This window comes from Thunnus thynnus, chromosome 3, assembly GCF_963924715.1.
Source record: "Thunnus thynnus chromosome 3, fThuThy2.1, whole genome shotgun sequence".
NCBI classification, from domain to species: domain Eukaryota; kingdom Metazoa; phylum Chordata; class Actinopteri; order Scombriformes; family Scombridae; genus Thunnus; species Thunnus thynnus.
In genome coordinates this window covers 616,702-640,324 of record NC_089519.1, presented here as the reverse complement: position 1 = coordinate 640,324, position 23,623 = coordinate 616,702, and the positions used below count along the sequence as shown (strand labels likewise).

The 23,623-nt window shown below is 40.8% G+C and overlaps 2 protein-coding genes across 8 annotated transcripts in view; one reads left to right on the top strand and one right to left on the bottom strand.

Moving 5' to 3' along the window:
* The window catches only part of kitb (KIT proto-oncogene, receptor tyrosine kinase b), an 18,078-nt gene extending 14,999 nt beyond the window's left edge, over positions 1-3,079 (top strand). For both annotated transcript variants that reach the window (XM_067578756.1, XM_067578746.1), the window contains one exon: positions 629-3,079. In XM_067578756.1, the coding sequence (XP_067434857.1) occupies positions 629-772 (144 nt within the window). In that variant the 3' untranslated portion in view covers positions 773-3,079. The remainder of the gene's footprint in view (positions 1-628) is intronic.
* Positions 3,080-3,401: 322 nt separating this feature from the next.
* On the bottom strand, positions 3,402-21,684 carry clockb (clock circadian regulator b). 6 transcript variants are annotated; one of them, XM_067578732.1, is made up of 25 exons: positions 21,516-21,684; positions 21,306-21,414; positions 19,115-19,206; positions 18,167-18,308; positions 17,029-17,117; positions 16,414-16,473; positions 16,064-16,212; positions 15,374-15,465; positions 14,880-14,969; positions 14,601-14,721; positions 14,296-14,409; positions 14,046-14,164; positions 13,815-13,897; positions 13,559-13,665; positions 13,316-13,463; positions 13,063-13,138; positions 11,873-12,017; positions 11,577-11,680; positions 11,257-11,412; positions 11,001-11,159; positions 10,095-10,298; positions 7,925-8,112; positions 7,697-7,826; positions 6,974-7,105; positions 3,402-6,790 (listed from the first exon to the last, which is right to left on the bottom strand). In XM_067578732.1, the coding sequence occupies exons 5-25, from the start codon at positions 17,043-17,045 to the stop codon at positions 6,491-6,493; spliced, it is 2,694 nt and encodes an 897-aa protein (XP_067434833.1). In that variant the 5' UTR covers positions 17,046-17,117; positions 18,167-18,308; positions 19,115-19,206; positions 21,306-21,414; positions 21,516-21,684; the 3' UTR covers positions 3,402-6,490. The 6 variants fall into 6 exon arrangements, with proteins under 6 accessions (XP_067434833.1, XP_067434788.1, XP_067434794.1 ...); XM_067578687.1 differs by having other exon boundaries at positions 6,974-7,108; positions 21,516-21,682; XM_067578693.1 differs by having other exon boundaries at positions 6,974-7,108; positions 21,320-21,414; positions 21,516-21,682.
* Positions 21,685-23,623: the final 1,939 nt, after the last annotated feature.

Sequence of the window (23,623 nt, the reverse complement as noted above, 5' to 3'; positions counted from 1 at the left end):
TATATAGATTTTGGTTTTAAGATGACATGTTTTATAAAAGAAAGCCTGCTTTACAGACCTGAGATCATGGAGTAATGAAAGACAGGCAGGGAGGGTCTAACAAAAGTTTCTGTCAAAATGCATTATGGGAAATGTAGGACCCAGTGATTTTGGAGCTTGATACATACTATAGACTAAAATTCATATCTTGGCTTCTGCTCTATCGATTATTGCCAATAGTTTTTAATCTGTCGCTGGCAAGTATCCCAACTTAGTGGAAATACTGAATTACTGGTAAATCACTGTAATAGACATCCTATGCACAACTACAGTCATGTGGAAAAAATGTCAACCCCATTCTTGAGACATTTTGGAAATAATATTTGTTCATTTTTTCAAGTATTAAAGTAATGAAATCAAGGTCACTGCCTTATTTGGTGAAAGAAAGTATGCCAGGGGCTCCTTGGTGGTCATCTCAACTTCTTACTGTCATCATCTATCAAGGGAGAAGAAATAGCAAAAAACTGCCAGAATGTCCCACTGAACTGAGGCATCTACTGTGTTTATGACATTGTGAATTGACATGTCATACTCAGTTCACTATCAGGCTGAGAAATGCTGAAAAATTAAATTCTATGTTGTTCCTCAGGTGTACTTAACGCTGAGCAACGCTCCAGGTCCTCCAGAGCAACAGAGGGCACCATCACGGAGGCTGAGCTCAGTCTGCAGCACAACAGCCCCCACCCAGCCTTTACTGCAGAGCACTGCTGACGTCTTCCTGGACTATGTCTGACACACGCGCACACACACACACACACACACACACACATATCTGCACATACATATGAAACATACAACCCCCCCTACCTCCCTGGTCATTCTCTCCCTTTGCTGCACAAACTAAAAGAGCCAAATAAAACACTGTCAACTACTAACAACACATTCATTCAAACTAATTCTCAACCACTGGCCTTTCTGCATCACACACACACACACACACACACACACACACACACACACACACACACACACACACACACTATGTATATACAACCCTGCACTAGGCTCTCACTACTGGCCTCTATCTAATCTCCCCATTTGATCTCTGTGGTAGGTATTTAAGGTGCACGTCTATATAAAGCAGACTCCAGCTCTAGCTGCCCATCAGATACATCAGCCATCAGTGGTGGGAGGAGTTCTGGCTTGCAGTCGGCCTTAAAGATTAAATTTTAAGATGCTCTGGGGAAAACAGAGACTACGAGATGGGCACTGACGGGAGTAAACACTTGACCTTGGGAGATGATATTGGACTGAGGAAAAGCAGCAGAGTGGGTGCTCTGGACTACAACGGTTCTTTGGCTCAGATTTGTCTCCCATCTTACAGGAATAATTTGATTTCATTTTGGTAAATAAACTTACATTCAGAGTCTTAGATTAGAAGATAGATGCCACTCTCATTTCTGTGCATTAAGTCTGGAGCTATAGCGAGCAGCTAGTTAGCTTAGCTTAGCATAAAGACTGGAAACACAGGGAAACAGAAGGTAACATAGGCTGCATACCTGCACCTCTTAAACTCACTGATTCATATCTTCTTAGTTTAATCTGTGGAAAAAAGTAATATGTGTTTTTAACTGAGGATTGTGTGTGGGACTATTTCATGGCAGGAAGCAGTGACTATAGACTGTAATAAATAATGGATATAGCCACCATGACATCACCCGTTGGTTTGTGGACTCCCGTTTTGAAGCCTTGACTGTTGTCATCTTGGACTTTTGGAGCTAGAAGTGAGCAGCCTTAAATTTAAAATTTAAACAGGTGAGTTATATTCACCGTACAGTTGTCATGAAAGAGGAAATTATCTATACAGACCAAAACCGTCGTTGCACCAGGCTGTGAACATGTTTATTTGTGCTGTAAATTGGGGCATTTGAACATGACGGTCTACAGGGATTTTGGAGCCAGCCTCAGGTGGCCGTTTGAGGAAGTGTAATTGTTGGCATTGGCTTCATTTTTAAACCCCAGAGATTGCCGCTTGGCAGTGACTAAATCCTGTAGACTCTGCTGGTTGCCTGGCAACCTTATTTGAACTAATTTAGCATTTTATTTCTTCCTTTTGAGAATTAATGCAAGTTTTGCCTGTTCAACAAACACATCTTGTGTTGCTGTTTTGACTAAGAGAACCTGAGTTGGTGTTATAAATGTTTGGGCTTTTTTTTCTCTAATTAGCTTAAATATTAGCGTGTATGAGCACAACTAGTGTGTGTTTGCCTGCTGAATAAACCTAACAGTATCACAGTCAGTCCAGTAAGGCACTGCACCCGGCCAATAAATAGTCCCACAACTACTTCCCTTTTTGTATTGATTTAACAAACCAGATAGAACATGTTTATTAGATTTAGAGGTGCTAGTAGGTGGATTTTGTTACCTTTGGACAGAAACAAACTACCTGTTTCTCTGTTTCCAGTCTTTATGTTAAGTTAAGATAATCATCTCCTGGTTTCTATTTCATGGACAGACATGAGATCATCTCTTCTAAACTATCACTTTAAAAAATCTTAATTTACTGAAACAGAAGAACAAATACTGAGAAGCTGTCAACAGAAGTCAAAGTAAAACTGTTTTTTTATGTTTTTTAATACCATGTGATATGTTTTCTTTATCAAGTATAATAAATGAGCCATAGCAACGTGGCATGTAAGTGATGACTCCTAATAAAAAAAACAAAGCCATAAGTTACAGAAACTGTGCGTTTAGCTTTGAATACTGTGACTTAGAAAAGACTCGATGGTGTTTTGCTGTCTGTATTTTTAGCTTTAGTTTAGTCTCCTTAGCGAAGCCACTGGCCAGGCATTTAGGACTGACTGTGTGTCCTCTATACTTGATTTATGTTAAACATGTATGCAATGTAAATACAATAGAGATGTGCCTTTTAGATTTGTTTTTTTTTTTGTAATACTGGCTGCATTTGTTGGTGAAGCAGTTATTGTTGAGAGCAGTCGGAAGAGCTTCTGTGCTCTGGTTTTGAGATTCGTGCAGTTTTGATACAGTTGGTTGACTTGTAATAATAAAGAAAGTACCTGTGATGGTAAAACAGACTTAAAGTGTCTCTTTCCTCTGTGTGTCTTTACTCTTCTCTGTGAAACAAGACAGAGTGTCTACAGTCATGCTGCAGGTTGGACAACTTTGGGCAAATTCGAAATTTGACCTGTTGACAAGAAAGTCCTGAGTAAAACTGTTAAAACTTCATCCTGAGAGAAAAACATCAATTATTGTCCAAAACTTTGTAATTTCAATAGTTGTCAAAACCACAAATGTGGAGCTCATGATAGCACTAGTGCACCAGTCAGAGGATCACCACAGTCGGGTCCATCAACTGGGAAACAAACCAAAACACAACAGAACCGCTGAAGACGAGTCACGTATAATATTTGCAACTGTTTTTATTTTCAAATTGACCAAGAGGGGAGAGAGGGTTATAATAATAGCAAACATTTTGCTTCAAAATATTGATTATTACATTTGACTTTGGGGTAGATAAAGGAGCACAGTTCAAGAGCAGAAGAAGGGATATACATACATACAGTACAGGTAAGCATAGCACCGTTTTACACTGAATACTGGTGTTCTTAGCTTTGTGTATGTGTACAGTATTATACTAGAACTAGGACTCTTCAGAACCAAATTGTGTCGTGGACAGGTGATCTGTGTGTCTCTGTGGAGGGGAGGGGGGGCCTCGCTGTCTTTTTCAAATATCCTACACCTCGACGTTCGACAACTTTTAAACTCTTTTCCCGACCAGATGATGTCAGAAAGTTATTGCAAAATAAAAAATAAAACAAACAGACAAACAAAAATAAAGTTTGTATTGGTGAAACATTCAGCGGTTCTTTTAAAACCTGTAAATAAGATTCTAAGGTTCTGTATGTGGATGCTTGCAGTGACAAACATGCCTTTCTTTTACTCCCCTCGGTTTCCTTCATCACAAAGCCTGTCAAAGGTTTTTCCATAATCAATAGTTACAACATCCATTAGTCTCTTTAAAAACACCTTTACATTCTTTGGGCTGGGTATCAGTGACACATACTCAAACTATAAACATTTCAACAAACCCAATAGAGTGATGCTGTAAACACACACTAGTCTATAGATGGGTGATGGGTGGAAGACCTTCCTCTCATCTCCACGGTTACTATTTGAGACTGGTCCGGCGTGTCGTTACTGTGATAAGTGCTTGTTGAGCAGTCTGTCATTGTAAAACAATAACAGCAGCCATCTTCTTCATAGCCTGACTGGTGACCAATGCTCTGCATTGCCTGACATCCAGTCACACATCTGTTTCCATATGAAAATAGAATGGGGTTACAGTGACAGTTAACATGCATACAAATGTTCTCTCTCACACACAAACATGTATTCAAGTTGAGCTGTCCCACACACGGGCTTGCAGACGTCTGAGCCCAACCGGAGAGGAAGTTTCTTGAATATTACAATTATTTCTTTATACTGCAACGCAAGAACTGATTGGCTATCGCCAGGGGAAACCAATACTGACCCCCGAGTGATACAAGAAGTAGGATCAAGACGAGGAGACGCTATATTCGCACGTAGTGCAAACATACACACACGCACATGCACACGCACACACACACACACTCCTCTACACTCTGAGACGAAACACATTCTGAATGCTCCTTTGCCAACCGTTACGCTTCCTCCAATCTGAGGCTTTTCTGTTTGATATGGCTTACAACTGCGACACAGAGGCTGAGCTCCAATCCAACTGTGAATTAAACATGGACGTGAGGCCAGCCCTGCTTTGAACTGCTGTTTGAGAACTGAAAGACAAGAGAACTAAACTGCATGAAGGTTTCTGAGGCCTAAGAAGAGAAAGAAGGATGAAACACTGATGATACAGAAGACCATGAGACGGTTTTTAGAAATGCAGGATCGCTGGTTCAATGTGGTCTGACAAGAGTTCCTCTATATCCCCCCCCCCCCCATCAATAATCATAAAATAATGAAGAAAAATAGCACTTTTTTTTTTGAACTCTCCTCTTCAGACGCTTCCCTTTCCATTTCTGTTTTGATAAGTAAACAACAAGGAAGGCTCTAAGAAATCTAGGTCAAATTTTTCTTCAGTCACCACACCCTTTGTGACACTTCTTCCTCTGGTCTTTGCAGCATCACTGTCTAATCCTTCCCGGTCTGGATCCAGACTGAGGCAGACGCAAAACTTTCCACATTCCTGAGAATACAAGTACCATCCAGCAACTTCAAAACCCTTACTAAGTCAATTATTGTAAGACACAAGGGGCATCAAACACACACACACACACACACACACACACACACACACACACACACACACACCGACCAGACGCTCATGCACACAAAGATTGTATTCTCAAAAACACACACTAGCTCACAGAATCACACCACAGTTTACAAACAACTAGGTCTTGACAGTGATTTACTGTACACAACCACATCAAGTGCTAAAGTTTCAGGAGGTCGAGGATATACTGTTTGTTACGTATAGGGCTCTCTGACTGTTCAAAAATAATCCCTTCTATATACACACGCATCAACTTTATTAGGGGTAATATCTTTTTGGAAAATATATACGCCTTTGAGTAGTCTGCTCAAAAAAAAACAAAGAAAACATAATGGACTATGTTATTGGCACTTGGAATCACTAAACCCGTTATACGTACAGTGATCATCAGTTGAACTGTCATCTAGTTGCTTGCTTAACATAATTTGTACTTGCAAAGTTAAAAAGAGCCGTTTTTGTCTCAGAGACAAAGTGTTTAAAAACACAATTTCCACAAAAAAAAAAACCCAAGCCCAACCTTTTTTTTTTTTTTTTTTTTAAACAAACCGACAGAACTTTAAAGCCTTATCCTGGACTTCTTTTTTTTTTAGAGAAGGGGGGAGGAGGGGAGAATGGGGTCTGAGAGAGCACGTTGTTGCTCCATCTTTGACCAGAAAACACTTGAACAAAGTAAAAAGTCATTTTTCAAAAGCGACTAATAAAAGCTTACACAGTTATTCTTTCCATGCAATCATATAAAATACTACATTTCTGTTTCCTGTTAGGCTATATTGGATATTTACAAGTTTTTCTTTTATCATACAGTAAATCTGTACAAGGTCAGTCCACCTTTGACACACCTTCCAAAACAAAAAAAAAAAAAAAAAAAAGAGTCTGTCGTTACCATGGCGATAAGGTGTTCTCTGGATTTTTGTTAAGTTTCCACGGAGACTGGAGCTCCCTCACAACCCCACCTCAGATGAGGGAAAGGGGGATTTGAATCCATCCTGTTGCCATGGTGACAATCTTTGGTGAGTTCCTTGTGGACTCACTTGGTTTTTCCTCTTTCCTATGATTGGTTTCTTTCAGATGGAGGAAGGGAGGATTTGAAGAGGGGGGGGGGAAGTTTGTGACAGCCAGACAAACAAAACAAACGTACGCAGCAGTAATCCCTTCAGAGTTTCTATTCCCGGGACTTTACTGCGGTTGGCTGCTGACGCTGTCAGTCCTGTGTGATGATGAGGCTTTCTGCTGTTTCTGGGGCTGTGGTTTGAGCTGCTGCTGGTGCCTCTGGTGGTGAGATTGTTGTTGCTGCTGTTGTTGTTGTTGTTGCTGCTGCTGTTGCCGCTGCTGCTGTTGTTGTTGTTGTTGTTGTTGTTGTTGTGGTTGTGGTTGCTGTTGGTGTGTCGCCTGGGTGAAGGTGCCCTGTTGTTGGAGTGGGAAAGCTGCCTGCAGAATCAGCTGGGTAGACTGGTTGCTATGGAGAAGACGAGTGCCCTGACAGAAAGAGAGAACAAAAATATTAGAAAAATAAGCCATGAACACATTCAGATTCTGTAGTTATAGATCATAATTACTAACTGTAGCAGAAATATAACCCTAATAAAACATAAATAGCATCATATCTGTCCTTACAGACACCTCTTTAAATCAACACTATCTGCTGCCCTCTACTGATACCTGTAGAAATTGCTGTTGTTGCTGCTGCCCCTGCTGGCCGCTCTGAGCCACTACAGCCGTCTGGTTTTGGCCGTCGGGCTGACCTTGTGGAGGTTGGGCTGGCTGAAGAGTCAGAGTCTGGGTTTGTCCTCCCTGCTGAAGGGACACACCAGTTAATAATGGAGAAAAAAAACAAGGAAGATCTCAGCGATGTTTCTTTTGTAATATTTTAGGCAGTGGGAGATAAACCACCATCCTCTTCACATCTTCTTCTTATCTGTTCTTAAAAATATTTCAGTTCTCTACAGACAGACTGAAGGTGATGGATCGTATATCATATAAACTTTGTTAACTTCTAGTCTCTTGTTCTTTTCATTTGAGTCATTGAAGTTTCAAGGAGTTGACAAGAGTAAAGTAACTTTAAACAAAAAGACGTTTTTCAGACCACACTGCTCTATTTTCTTGATTTACCATCAACTCACTATATTTTCTTTTCAACCTTTCAAGACTTAAAATATTCAGAGGAGATTATCTGAGCAAACAAGCAGATTTTCCCCACAAATTCAACAGGCTCTAAAATGTCTCTTCAACACTCTCAGGGCCTCCAACTATAACCACAGTCTGTTGGCGCTGAGCAGCCTCACACATGATGGATGAGCTCTAATGAGACCAGTGCTCATTCCTCAACGTAGGCAGATACACTTTCTTTAGTTTCTTCTATGTCTCACACAGCTTTGTCCTTACCTGTTGCCCACCAAAGGGGTTGTATGCGGTGACCACCTGTCCCATGAACATGGAGGTGGGTACCATGACTGCGCCACAAGCCATTGGAGCTGTTACGAGTTTGGTCACCAGCTGCTGCCCTGCTGGAAACCTGGAGAGAGTGAAATAGAGAAAAAGGAGGGTACTGCACCAGCTGGGTTTCAGATGGGTTTTCTGCTTACTAAGGAGAGCTGCTTCTCGTCCTCTTACCGGATCTGTCGGTCCTGTGTGAAGGTGGCCACGGCTGTGCCTTGCTGAGTGTTGTTCTGCGGCAGGCTGGTGCTGATCTGCAGCACATTGGGCTGCCCCGGCTGGGAAATCATCATGGTGTTGTAGAGTGGGGCAGAAACAGAGCCCTGGGGCTGGGCCTGCGGAGGCTGCTGAGGCTGGCGTTGGGGCTACATGTGGGGAGGGAAAGAACAGTTTCTTCAAAAAAGCAAAGTAAACTGACAAAGGATAGATTTTTATGAATTTAATTTACATGGATGTTCAATCACTCAGCACCCCTGAACGTGTTAGATCACATCTCATGTAAAGAAAAGTGTAACTGCAGCTACCGAGGACCAGTCTGTAAAGGCTTCCTGCTGTTTTCTTTGTTTTGTGTTTACACAAGTGCACAGAAGGTTCACACTCGTATGTGTCTGTTGTGAGAGAGATTTAAATAGTTAAATATCATTTGATGCATTTTCTTGTTTATATTATATATGTTACAAATGTTTTCAAACTATGTTTGTTCTTGATTCAATGTGATGATCCCAGTCACACTGTGCTTGATGACTAGTTGACCTCTGACCTCTGACCTCTGGGGTTAGCTGCAGAAATCTTTGCCTCCAGCCTGCTGTTTTAGACATTGTGGGGATCATGAGGTACCAAGACCAGCTCATTTGATGGATGTCCTTGTTTCAAGTCATGGACCATTAGGTCTCTGTGCCATCATCATATGACCATATTTGTCCATTGAAGGACCTGAGTCTTGAACTTTGCTTCTGGAAAGGTATAAAGTGCTTTGGTTTGTGCTCAATCTTTAGAGAGAGAGAGAGAGAGGGGGGGGGGGGGGGGGGGGGGGGGGGGGCGGCTGAACAGAATGCTTTCTCTCCAGAAATACAAGATAAGATAAGATTGTATTTTTGTTTTGTGTTTGTGTATTTGGACATTTGCATAATTGTTACTGTATTGTAGAGTGTCTTCAACAAGTAACAATGTTTAAAGCTTTCTGTGAGTAGACTCAGTTACACTGTGTGTGTGTGTGTGTGTGTGTGTGTGTGTGTGTGTGTGTATGTGTGTGTGTGTGTGTGTGTGTGTGTGTGTGTGTGTATGTGTGTGTGTGTGTGTGTGTGGAGACTCTGGTTTCCATGCAGCTTGTATGAAAGACTTTTTGCTTTTTACTTCTCTCCTCCTGACTGGACATTGGAATCATGTGATGATGGTTCTTTGAATGAAAATGTTCACTTTTTATCAGTTTTTAATTGTAATTTTTTATCCATCAATTAAATGGATTCTTTTTAATGCTGGGAGTCAGTGCAGGTCATTTCTTTATGAAATGGGACTGATTTCAATACATGGAAATATGTTCATGTGCTGTGTAGGACAGAGTATATACTGTAATACTGTAATACTGTAATAGTTTTAGTAGTAAATCAACATAATAAACAGTTTTACTCCAACAGGAAATGATACAATGATTGGCCCATCAAATCTCAACCAAACTGAAACTGTAGAATAACTGACAATAAAAACTTCTTCCTCTATTTCTGTCCATCAACGAGACACTTTGAATAAACTTAGTTTTGTCTTTTTTTAGTGAACACTTTGATTTTTATATGTAGTATGAATGTTTAGGTGCTGCCTTTGTCCTGACTCTGTTTTGAATTAACATTATTGTGAAATGACAAACTGATCATTATTTCTCAATAGAGTACGGGGGGGTGGGTGGGGGGGGGGGGTGACGGGTTGACGGGGGGGGGGGGGGGGGGGGGTCTCCAGGCTACGGTAAATATGACAGTTTGTGTTTTTCAGTCTCTCACATGATGACTCTCTATCAGCCCGCTCTGTGGCTGCAAACATTACAACTGTGTTTTGTGTAGTTTGTGAAATTGTCCAAAAAAATGTGACCAAAAATGTCAAAGTTCACACCAGATTAGTGAACTGAGAGGACACTGAATACATCATTTAAATGAAATGAAGAGAAAAATAAAATGACAAATGATTTTCACTGAGCATGTCTTCTGTGTGTGTGTGTGTGTGTGTGTGTGTGTGTGTGTGTGTGTGTGTGTGAGTGTGTGTGTGTGTGTGTGTGTGAGAGTATGTGTGTGTGTGTGTGTGTATGTGTGTGTGTGTGAGTGTGTGTGTGTGTGTGTGTGTGTGTGTGTGTGTGTCTCACCTGTGCGAGGGCGTTGGTCTGTTGCTGCAGGCTCTGCTGAGGAGGAGGAGGAGCCTGCTGCTGGATGGTGAGCTGCTGAGTTCCTGAATGGACAGGGTTAACTGCCGTTTGCTGCACTTGATTGGTCAAAGTAGTCGTCTGCTGGACCGCCCCCACCTGAGGGAGCTGCACGTTCATCGCCCCACCCTGCTGCTGCAACAACATCTGTAAGGAGGGAAATATCCACAGTCAGGCCAAAGTCATCTGTCTGTCCAGGTTCACACTGTATGCAGTTATTTTTATGCATTTATTTGCCCGGTCTAAAAATGTGATTATTATAATAACAGAATAATTTACTGGGGAAAAAAAAAACTTAACAGCGTGCAAACTCACGTTGTAAATTCTATTCTAGTCTATTAGTGCTGTTCCCTCTGAATAGAACTAAAATAATACATAATGCATGATTCTAGATGTAGGTCGAAGCCAGGTACAACAAGAGAAAAAGACAAACAATACACCTAGTGATGTTTTAGAGAAAGCTTTCATGCTAGCTTTGTTCCAGTGAGTCGGAGCGAAACCGAAGAGCTACAACTTAGTTCTTCATCTTTCCAGCATCAATGCTGTGAGAAATAAACTAAGGAGGCTGCAACCTTTTAATTTAATTATCTCTCTGATTTATTGTTGAAAAACATATTTTTTCCAGTAAAAGGTCATACTATTTTATCATATGTAGTCTGTGGTCTGTGTCTTTCTTCTGCCCAACTCTAACTGAATAAGACTGAGGACAGAGACAAAGACAGATGAGAGAGGAGAGAAATAAAATGAGGGAGAGAACATTTTAGATGATGACACCAAACATTAGAACTGTTTCATTTCAGTCAACGCACTGTGGACTAAATTTAATTCATATACAACAAGCAGACTCACCTGTATGCCCTGTCCTTGGACTCTCTGCAGCTGCTCTTGGATGTGTCTCAGCTCCTCCTGCTGTCGCTGAATATTGGCCTGAATCATTCTGGTCCTTTGCTCCAGCTGCTCCTTTAGATGCTGCATGGCATTCACCTGCGCTGTGAACTCCATCACCGGCTGCAGGTGGAGAGAAAAGAAACAGGTCACTGACTTCAGCAGTATTAACTACATGTAGATGCAGTTAAACTCCACAGAACGTCGTCTTCATTCTTACCTGGACATTTGTCTGCAGCTGCTGTGGTTGTTGTTGTTGTTGTTGCTGCTGTTGTTGTTGCTGCTGCTGCTGTTGTTGTTGTTGTTGTTGTTGTTGTTGTTGTTGAGTGATCATGCCTGGAGTTACACTCTGACCAGTGGTTTGTGAGCTCATTGACTGCAAACATGGAGGAAAACAAGAAACATACGACAACTGTTACATTTCATTGACTTCACTGTTATAAAACAGCATTAAGTGCTAAAAATTAAATCTCCATGTGTGACTCATGGTCACAAAAGATTATCTGTCAAAACAGGAAGTTATGATCAATGAAGTCCCACCTGGCTGCTAATGGATGAGCGCCGCTGTGATGTCATCTCCATGGTGGAGGCCAGAGACTGCCGAGGAGGCGTTGCCGTGTCCATATGTAGCTTGGAGGCTGTTGCTGCAGAGGAGAAAGCATTGATGAGTAAGAGTCCTACTCAGACACTGACGATGGTGTCTGATCTTCCTGCAGGGCTTCGTCATGCATCTTTAGACCATATGTACACTATATCTGATTAGTATTACATGTATGTCTATTAATAGTGAGTGTGTTTGTGTGTATGTGCATGTATGTGTACACATGTGTCCTTACAAGTGCAAGTGTTGTCAGAGACATGCGATGAGGACTTGCGGGAACTACGTGAGGAGGTTGAGGGTGTCCGACTGCGGTCAAATCGCTCCAACGCCTCCTTGAGACTGGATGTATTCAGCTGTGACTCTGAGCCAGAGTCCTGACTCTGGAAATAACCAAGCAGACACAAAAATACACTTGATACCTGATCATTCAACAATCATTTCACACTGTACGCTGGTAAAAATAACAGGCCTAATGGACAAGTGAGCAAAGGGTCATTCGGGATAAAATCCATGAAATTTGAACCCACAAAAACATACTGCAGAGTGAATACACTCCATATACTACAGCCAGCTACTCTACCAATTCATAGAACAAGATTAATAACCCAAATAGGCCATTTATTAACAAGTGCAAGTGTTTCACGACAGGAAAATTGGATTAACGTAAGATTAACAGCCACTATCCTAATTACCAACATGCAAAGGTTGATTTATGATACAGAAGTATGTGTTGTTCTCCTCTTGATGTAATCACAGCCCCATTCATTTAGAAAGCATCCCAGGACAGCTGATTGTATTACACCACATATCAGCTGTTTGGGTCAGAAAGTGCTGCTGCGGCATAATACAGAGCGCAGCATGTGGAGGGATACGGAAGTTCTACGGTTGAGAAAATGTAGTGCCAAAGGAAAGAGCTGTCAGATGGCGAGTAAAGCAGTGAGACTTTTCTAATTATAGCATACACTTACTGATATTGATTTTTTTTTTAGGTGTGTGAAATACATCTGGCTGCTGGTCCACAGCAGTACATCACTGATTACTGCAGGTACACTGACTGACTATGGAAAACTACCTCATACACCCACTACACACAATCTGAATTATCCCTTTAAAAAGAAGTGGATGGATAACAGATGGGGGTGGGGGGGGGCAGGCTTTTAACTTCCTATTTATGTGAAAATTTTCATTACATATCTAAAAATATGATGTCTCTTAATGAGGCTGAATATATTATTATTTTGTATGTGTTGTATATTGTTAGTAAAGAATTTCAGTCAATCAACAAATCAATCCATCAACGTTGAACTAGTAATCATTTAGTGATTAATTCACAAACTCAAATCTATAGTTTTTAAAAAAAATAAAATAATAATTACTCTTGAGATCCTTTGATGATTGTTATTAATATATTTGTTAATTTCTTACCTTATCCACAGTGACCTCTGGGTTGGACTCTTCGATGCCCAGCTCCCTGCGCTGCTCCGCTCTCACCTCCGCATAGCTGCAGACACAACAGGAGAAAGAGCAACAGGGTGGTTTATATGAAGGAGAAATGCTGCGTCACCAGTCAATAGATCATAGAAGTGGATATGAGGAGTCTTGTCTGATGATCTCATGTTATGTTTAATGATCAGAACAAAGTGGACCATCACTAAAAGCTATAGAAAGCTGGCAGTACCTGACTACTGTGTGTGTGCAGACAATAAATTCAGGCCGAGAGTTCCACTGGTGATAGGTGATGTAGTAGTGTGTCTGCAGCCATATCCACTGTTGACCCTTAGTCAGGAAACGGTAGTAGCAAGACTTCCCTTTACCGTACTGCATCACTGAACAGGGCAGAGAAACAGACGAGCAGAGACATGAGAACCAACAGACAGAAAGGCTTTCACAAAGCTGAAAGTGTGTAAGTGTGAGCCCTCACAGTGTTCATGACACTTGGCTAGCGTCTCCAGGTCGTCCACGTGGTAATAGTCGTACCCTGATGTTCCCAGAACCTCGAATGGCAGGTAGCCTATGATTGGTGGAGCTCTGAAAAGAAGAAATGGCATCATTAGAGTGACCGAGACCACAGAAGATGCTGTCGGGTTTCAGCAGCTCAATTATAAAATATGTCAATCAGATGAGCATCCCGTAAATGTTAGTAGAGATTATACACCAATAAATGTGTCTGTGTTTACCTGTGGTCTAAGAAGAGGAACTTCCATTCAAGACTGTGTCTGGATGTGAATTCTTCGTTGGGCTCTTCCACCGTACACATCTCCTATAAACAGGAAAACAACAAGTTTCACATAACCAGGAGAAACATTTGGTTTGTTTCTTTCTTAGTGGCATCAATGTGGCAGCTTCATTCAATAACCAAATGGTATACTGAATAAACTGATGAATTATTTGTGTGTGTGTGGGAATACCTTGATAAACTGAGGTTTGGCCAGCCGGACAGTGGCCACGAAGCACACCTGGTCGTCAAACGCAGGCTGTAGCGATCGCTGTAACACCCCCGCCAGACCGTTCCTCGTCACATTGGGAACTAGGCAACAGAAAACAGAGCGCGCCAGTGAAGAAGTTACTTACTCTGCCAGTCAACACCACTTTCAAGGTGTCTGACTGAGGACTATGTAATAATTAACAAACTATTAATAAACTATATTTATGTCATACCGTTGTTAAGTGACTTGAAGTTGCCGATGAACTTGACATATTCGTAGACGGGGGATTGTTTGGGGTCGATGGCCCCTCGCAGCATATGACAGCAGAACTCCATGCAGTTCTTAGCTGGAAAAAGAGATAAAAACACAGAATTTAGCAAAAAACTAATTAGTGTGACATCCAGTAAAAACCTTGTTCATGTGTTCAGAGTGATGCGTGGTGCTCCACTGATCAAACACTATAATAATGATAACCTCCTTCAACCTCACATACAAACAGACAGTACGGTGCAGGTAACATGACTGAGTGTTACTGACTCTTTAAGTAATCGGAGCTGAGGCCCTCTTGGTCAGTGGGGTGTGTGGACAGAGCCTTGTACACCTCAGAGTGTTCCCCAACTGGCAGAAAGTTTAACAGGTTCTGGTCCACCAAGTCCGCCTGGAGAACAAACACACACAGAAATGCATGAGAACCTACACACAAACTAGAAGAAAATCCTTTTCAGTGCACACAGGTCATCCAGACATGTTTAATCTGAACAACACAAAAAATCCTGTTACAGCTTGTTCTACAGTATTCAGGCCGGTTTTACTCACCGGTAGGTGTTCTAGTAGTGAGGTGATGCTCTCAGAGACGTAGAGGATGTTCCCATCAGTCATTATTGCTATAAAGAACCCGTCCAGAGCCTGATGATGCAAGACAAGACAAGGAGAAAACTCTTTAACATTGTGCTTCAGCAGTAGAAGTTCAAATGGACTTTTCTTTAAATCAGAAGATATTTAAAATGGTAATTTAAAACTAATGAAATGATTCAGGATCTTTTTTAAAATAATGCTAATTCAATTCTAATCCAACAGGTCATTTTCACAGCAGGAGAAACACAGGTGTTATTACTAATAACATTGTCTCAGTGAGCCGGCATGCACAACACCAGCACCCTGAAACTGAAGCAGCTTAATGCCCATCATTAGTTTTATTATTTACACCTGTGATGTGTCAAAATGTCTTCCATTTGTTCAGGTGAATTTGAAATGAACACCCTACCACAGCAGTAAAATAACAGTGAACATAGCTTCTGTGTGTTTCTGACCTCCAGCATGAGCTGGGTGAACTCCTCGTTGCTAAGAAACGGAGGCTTCCAGTCCTGCCTGATCTCACTGGACTCCGACTGGGCGGCGATTTCTGAAGGTGGAGAAATAAAAGCAATTTGATTTTTTTTATGAGGAAGTCTTTTAGGAAAAAGTCAAGTAAGAAAAACATGAACAGGTGACAAGACGGCAGAAAAACAAAGCCTACAATAACACAAGACAACATGCTATAAAAATGTATTGATAGTGCAAGGCTCAGAGTGAAAACAAGGCAGTTAAACAGAACTGATAACACAGTGCACAGAGTGCAAGCACCGTTGATAGTTAATTGTTCTGCGTGGTCATGATAACAGCTAGAAAGGAGAAGTGTTTCTCTCTTAAAACGAATAGTAACTCATTCTCAAACACATAATTCAACTACTGCACAACAATCAGTTAAAGTAAATTAAGTAAACAAGACACGGTTGAAAGGTTCAAACTAATTCAAGGGTAATTTAGCCGTCACTAACTGCACCCATGTCTCATAAAAAGTGTTATAAAAACATGTTTCTTTCAGCAAGCTGAAAGTAAACAAGCACAGACAACAGAGTAACCGAGAGTAACACTTTCAACCTAAATATAGAACAAAAATGTCCACCAGGTGTTCCACGTAAACACAGGAAGTGAGGTGAGGATGTGAAAACAGAACCGACCTTTGTGTTTACACAGGAAGTCGATGCTTTTCTGCAGGATGGTGGATTTGTCCATCTTCCTCGTATTGCCTGGCAACATTGTGCCAAGTTCCTTGATGAGGACATTGAACTGGTCTCTCCTCTTCTTCTCAGACTTGTTACGGGACACGCTACAGTTGGAAAACACAGGGATTAGATGCTAAATGTTAAAACACATTCTGTTTATTTGATCTAGATTAGTCTGACATCATGACTCGTGTTGGTTCATTAAAACAGGAGCAGACGAGGCAAAGGACAATCCTCAAAATACCTTGTGATGTTTATGAATATTTAGCTCATTACTACTCTTAGCGAGTTCATTCATAGCTTACCGTTTTGCTTTGTCCTTTTCATCTTCTTCCATCAACCCATCAAAGATGCTACAATCATCCCTGTGTGAGGACAGAAAAAACATTTACACACTTTCTCTTCCTTGTTGTCCGACTCGCTGTGTGTTGTCCTGCGAGTGCACGTTTGTTGGCAGCTTGAAAGCAGATATGCATTGTTAATAATAGCTAATGACGGATGTTGGCTAATGAGAGGATTCCTACATGCCAGCAGCAGGTTTATTTTTGGGTCACAAAAAAAAAAAAAAGGAGAGTGAGACAAACAGAGAGAGGAGGAATGTGTTGCGCTTGCCAAGGTTATGAGTGTATTTGGGGTTTCTGCCTACATTTCATTTAATATGGGTCAATATTAATACTTTCATTTCTGCTGATGGATGACACTCTGCATCTTTATCATTTGCTGATTTTTATGCCAAAAAAGGCAAGAAATCAGTGTTTTCTTTCTTTATTTTCTTTATTATCAAAAAGATGGTAAGGTGTCTCAAACAGCAAACTGAGAGCCCGTTGACTACCAGTTTAACCATTTACATCACTGGTATGCCATAATAATAACAACAACAATGGCTTCATGTTTTGCAGACCTATGTATAGCGTACATACCCTATGCTTGATGTCATGGTGGCTGCTGATCAGGGCTGTGGCTGCAGTGATTTGCTCTTTAGGCGTGAGGTAGGCATTTGGAAGACCACCTGGAGAAAAACAAACATGTCAAGTGTCAGTTATGTTTTATGTTGCAGTTTAGTGAACTAAAAACACCAGTGAATGCTGCGTACATCATTCAGAGCCTGAAAATAGGTCCCTTGTTATTATTTTGAATTTAATTCTCAATTAAACTGAGACTCCTCCAAAGTTCTCGGCCTTAATTAGTTGCTTTTATTTGAACACATTTGCAACTGCATATATAAACACAGTCATGTTGAGAAGCAGGGTAACTGGATCGGCTTCAACTGAAAACAGGCCAAGTTATTACAGAGTTATGTAAACTTGATGCATAGTCCTCTTTGATACATGCAATAAAAAACTAGTATTATGTGTGTAAGTTTTTCTCCCAGTGTTTCAACCTCCAACACGAATCACAATCATCAGCAAAGAGTTCAGATGAGCGACTTCCTCTGGTAGTTCACAGCTGACTAATATTTATAGAGTCAACTTAGGTGAATCCTTAATCAATCAATTACAACATGTTAGGGAACACATGTGAACGGCCTGCATGACCAAACTTCAAACTCTTTCATCAGCTAATTTTAAGTTTCTACAAGGAACTTTCATCTGGTGTTGTCTTTAGCGGCCCCTGTGGACTAAAGTGGTAATATTCTCCCAGAATGAATTTCCCCGGAGCTCCGCCGCCTCTGGTCGTAAAGATCTTGGCTAGCTCGTGCATTTGTTTTGGAAGCAAGTGAAAGAAAGACACAACTCATTTTTAATACTATTTCTTTTTTTAAACGTCTTTGTACTCCCTCGTGCTACGATGCTGAACGTAATGTAAACATCAGCTCTTCCGCTCTGCGTGCCGGAAATCGTTTCGTCTGATTTTGCAGGGAATCTGACCTGGTGGCAGATATTTAGAATAAATATATAGAAATAGACAATCTACTCGCTGATGGTCTCCTTTACTTATGTAGGTCATATAGGAGGCGTCATGAGACTGTTTCACAGCCAGTCAAAAGTTCCTTTTAGTAACTTTAAAGTTAATCACAACACAGCTCTGTGTGTGTGTGTGTGTGTAGTCACTCCTCACCTCACTGCAGCTTATGCACGTGGTCAATCAACGTCTTTTCTCAGGGGTCGTAGGAAGGGTTTGGGGTCAAAGCTGACGTTGAGGTCATTAGGGGTCACGAGAGGGCACCAAACCACAGGAAAGACATGATGGTCAATCAAACCTGCAGGAGAAATCAGAGCAGAACATCGGGGTCATCCGCTGTCATAAGCTTTTAGCCAATTTTCCATCTCTATTATATTGTTTATTACATTATATCTTTATTATATTAGTTATGATATTCATGAAAATTCACTTTTTGCAGAGTCTGATTGCAATTGCAGCTAACAAATTACAATTTTTATGAGCCTAAACAGAAAAAATCATCTTGGTTGTAACTTACATTAATACAAGAAAAACTCAAATATTCATATATTTGATCATTTCTGAGCAATCTGTCACCCTAAACATGTTACTGCTGCAGGCATCTGATTCTACATGTGTACATATAAATCAAAGATAGCTCACTTACACAATTTATTATTATCATGAGATGTGACAGAGTATAACAAATATTATAATTATAATATATACATATATAGACAAAACTTTGTCTGTTTGAATACATGTTTTGGCTCAGAGTGTTACAGGTTGGGAGCCAGCACAGCAGATTATCAGCACTCATTTAACTATTCTGTCTTTTCTGTTTTACAGTGTGTCAGTTAGCACATATCAACTATGGTACAACTATGTTAATTCTATTTAACTAACTATTAAATAATTAATAAAAACTGAGTAAAGGAATCATGACTGAGGAAAGATCCTAAAATTCCAGCTTAATGAGCCACAAAGTCTTTAAAGAGTTAATAACATACATCAGTACAGTGTGGAGAACCTGAAATAAATCAATTATTATGCATATATTATCTACTCTTTTGGAGTGCAGTGACCCAGTTTTGAAAAAGTGGTGATTCAATATAGTGAACTTACTCTCTGGAATGTCTGTTTGTGGGCAGAGCTTGCTGTTTTAGAGCCTATCCTTCCAGGCACTGACAAACCTTTACGTGTGAGCCACACCTTGCCTGCAACACAAAAAAAACCAGACTCATTCACAAACACACCATTGAGCCTGTGTTCACTGCTCACTTTGCATGCAAATTGTGGAGGCCAACAATGAAAGTAGATATTGTAGTTCAAAACAGGAAATAAGGACTGCAACAAACTATTTTCAATCAAATCAATTGTTTGATCTATAAAATATCAGAAAATGGTGAAAAATGCTCTTCAGATTTTCAAAGACACAAACCGGCGTCTTTAAATTGTTTATTTGTTCCAACAGTTCAAAACTCTGGAGCAGAACCATCAGATTAGAGCTGCAACCAACAATTATTTTCATCTTTGATTAATCTGATAGTTTCTCCAGTAATGGTTTGGTCTATTAAATGTTTTGAAAACAGTAAAAAAAAAAAAGGCCATTACAGTTTCTAAAATTGCACAATAATATAAAACACACACACACACAAACACACACAAACACACACACACACACAATATAAATATATCAGAAAATTCTCACAACTGAGCGGCTGGAACCATTTTTACTAGAAAAAATTACTTCAACAATTAATCAATTGTTTCAGCTCTACGTTAGATAAAGAAAAGCAGCAAATTCCCACAAGTTAGAAGCTTTCACTCAAGAATGTTGGCATATTTGCTCGCAAAATGACACCAGTTAGGGCTCAAACTAATGATTATTTTCATTATCGATTCATCTGTCAATTTGTTTCTCATTTAATCGATTAGTTGTTTGTTCTAGAAACTGTCCGAAAACGGTGAAAAATGGCAATCACTGTTTCCCAAAGACCAAGATGCACCCTTTCATTTCTTGTTCTGTCTTCACCAACAGTCCACAAACCAAAGATATTAAATATATATTAATATTCACATTTAAGAAGCTTGAACCAGAGAATTTAGGCATTTTTCCTTTTAAAAAAACGACAACCAATTAATCTATCAAAATAGCTGCCAATTAATTTTCTGTCAATCGACTAATCAATTAATCAACTAATCCTTGCAGCTCGAATGCCAGTTGATCAAAAAATGTATCATTTCAGCATAAAGGAAACGTGTAATGTCCAGATGAACAATCTGACAGTCAAGTTCTCAAACTTGTCCAGCAGTCTCCAGCACCAATAAGACAACAGATCACCGCCTGGATCACACTGCGTCCCAATGAACCACATCTAAGAGGATTTTGTTTTAAGATATGACTGTAGGCAGGAAGGTCACGCTGGGTAACGTTATAGTGAAACCTATACATAACAGCAGTCTGTCTGGTTTTGTTGTCATATTTACAGCGTGAAATAATAGTGAGATGTAAGTATTATGTCTAACCATCTCGATGACCCCACAGTGGCTCTACTTTGGGAAGCACTGGCCTGACCTACAGTCATGTATTCCTGATGGCCAGGCTTCCTCACTGCCCCACTGTACACTGTTCACCACTGCCAATGAATAAACACTGATACTAGCAACATGGCCCAGTGGAGACGTGTAATCCAGTCCGACCAAAACAGCCACCAGCTATCAGATAATCACAGTAAATGTCTTAATATACGTTTTTTTGAGCCACAGGTGTTCGTTATACAACCGAAAGAGAGCAACCCATATAGCTAGCTTAGCATGCTAACTAAGCTTGCTACCGAAAACTGGCCGTTTAGCTAACTCGGGAGATTTAACGCTCTTTCTGTCCCCGTTTACTCCCGCTAACTTACACTCGCTAATACTCGACTGACACGGTTATGGCAGGGTTTTTTTGTTAGGAAACAAAACAAACACACAGAAGGAATATCAGCCTCCACCATGGCGAGCTGGCGCCGAGCCTCAAGCTGTCACGCAACAACTGACATTGAAGACAAAATAATCTGTGAAAAATATTACCGTTGGTCTCCAAACGCCGCGACGAAACTGGAGCCTAAACATCCGCGAGGGGCGAGATCCTCGCAAAAGCCGACCAAAACACCAGAGTCGGTAACGTTAGCGCAGAAATGTCTAAAAGCGGCGACGGTGGAAACATTTTCGCGGCAGATGTATGTGTACACACACACGTTCAGAGGCGTACACGCACACGCTCGCCCACTCACACACACACACACACACTTACACACACACACACACTTACACACACACACACACTGGCTGCTCTGAATGTGGGTCACTGGGCCTTGCTCTCCCTCAAGCGTGCGGAAACAGTCCCGAAGCCTCCTCTGCAGTCCCACCGCTTCCGCACGCTACAAAAAAAAAAAGAACACCGTTTACCGATCTCAACGGCCGTGCTACTTCACAATCGGCGACCACCGGACGTGCATTTTAAAAAAAACAGAGCCCTTACCTTCCCGAATGATCGACAGCAGCCTCCGTGTTTTGCTCGCTTGAACGTTGCAGTCGAGGCGGTGGGGGCCAGGAGGACTCCGGGTTGGGGAGAAAAACAGGAGGCCTACTTCATATTACGACGTACAGTCATGCGCAATAGAGACAGTAGGGCGCACTATTTTGCAAGTACAGTAGCAGCAGATCGGAGGAGGAGATCGCTGCTGAGTGATCTTTCAGAGAGGGAAATGACTCCGCGGGTTTTGTGGCTTTCCCAGACACAGACTAGTCCACCGATTTCAGTGCCACCTAGTTTCCAGTAGGTTTGACGTCTGTAAATTGATGCATTTAAAGCGGGAATGATGAATACAATGCAGGATTATAACCGTAGATATCCACTTATGTCGTGTTTTATTAAATTCTTGGGACAAAAAGTAGACTTAAAACTGTCAAAGTGTCTCATTACAAATGTTACCGTAATATTAATACGCATTAATAACACCACAATAATTTTCATATTCAGTTTAGGTGGCAGTGAATGGGCTGTGTGAATGTGACATTGGACGGTGGCCAGAAGGGTGCAGAGCAGGGTAGGGATGGCCCTGCTTGATGGCAAGGGGGTTTCCCCTTTTTATCGACATCCAATCACAAGCTCCACAGGCCGTGACGTTATACCTGTACTGTGTCGAGGATCCCCTAACTTCACATTGTTTTTTGTTTTTTGTTGTTGTTGTTGTTTTGACACCAGAAACCTCTTGTATGAAATCATTCATTTTACCTCATCTCCAAACGAGCCTGTCATTCTTATTGACAAATCAGTGATAATGATATATATAAAGGTGAGTTATTGATCAAAGCAAAGTTTTCACCCTTTACCAGGTAAATACAACATTCATAAACAAAGATACATGAAAGAAATGAAATGACAGTGAGGTGGAGGTGAGACAGGCCCACCAGTAAACATGTATCATGGTTACAATGCCCCCTTAATTAACTCCACACTCCAAAATATTACATTACAATGGTGACAAAAACATACAGGACATGAACAAGCTACTTTCTCACTTTGCTAGCCGTGGAAACTAAATCTCACCAACAGGAATGACATCACTTTGAATCACTTCCGAATCGAGGGTCTAAGAATAGAAAGTGTTGTATTGCTCCGCAGATTGTAAAGCCCCTTGAGGCACATCTGTGATACGTAATATCAGGCTATACAAATAAAATTGACTTGACCTGACTTGACACAGTTCATACCTACATTCAAATCATGCAAGATGGAAAACGTGGCATCTATAGGTTGTTACCATACATTCTTCAATCCTAATTTAAGAATTAAAAAGAAAATAAAAAACTGATGCAGAGAAAAACAAGTTGTAGGTGTATAGTGTTGTCACTGTAGTGGTCCTGCTACATTATCAAAGGAGTTTTGGCTGTGTCATCCTCCTTTTAATGTTTAACAGTTGAAATGCTATAAGACCAACATCAGCTCTGACAAAGAAAGACAACTCTTAGAGAAGCAGTTTATTCTTTCCAGTATTGTGGGCTCGAGTGTGTTAGTGAGTAACACACCTCTTCATTTCAGGAGATTGAGAAAGTAACAGGAAAGGTGATCTCATATGTTACATAGAAACGATGAGGCATTGTACTGAAGCAACTTACCTCATATTTAATGTGAAGTAATACGGTATGTTATTCTGGGCTTTCCTGAAAAACCAGCCGCCAGAATTCAATGGTGGTGTTTGCTTGTATTAACCACAAGTCATCGCTGAACGACCTGCCCTGTTCTGACTGTGATTCTGGGGCACAGGTCACCTCTCTGTTAAGCTCTTGATCTCTCCGAGCTGACATGACTCTGTCTTCACCTCTGTCCTCTGTCATCATTGTCAGCTACACCAGACCAAAGCCTGGGGGGGGGGATCACAACGTACAGTAAGTCATGATATACAGTCCCATACCCCATACCATCAAAATCATTTTCTGATGATGACAATGGTGTAATAATGGTGCAAGCAATTTGATACACGTATACAACACATCAGTGTAATTTATCACAATATATACACCTAAAATGCCAAAAAGGCACAATCTCTCAAATACAAACCATCTATGTCTCATAGGAACAACATA

Bases quoted from the DNA above. Each gene is read 5' to 3' on its own strand.
- clockb (XM_067578687.1), bottom strand. The intron at 13,139-13,315 runs GTACTGCCAGCT...TTGTGTCTGCAG, and splicing joins TGCACACACACAGTAGTCAG to CTATGCGGAGGTGAGAGCGG. The intron at 7,109-7,696 runs GTAAGGACAAAG...GTGTCCCTTCAG, and splicing joins ACCCCTTTGGTGGGCAACAG to CAGGGAGGACAAACCCAGAC.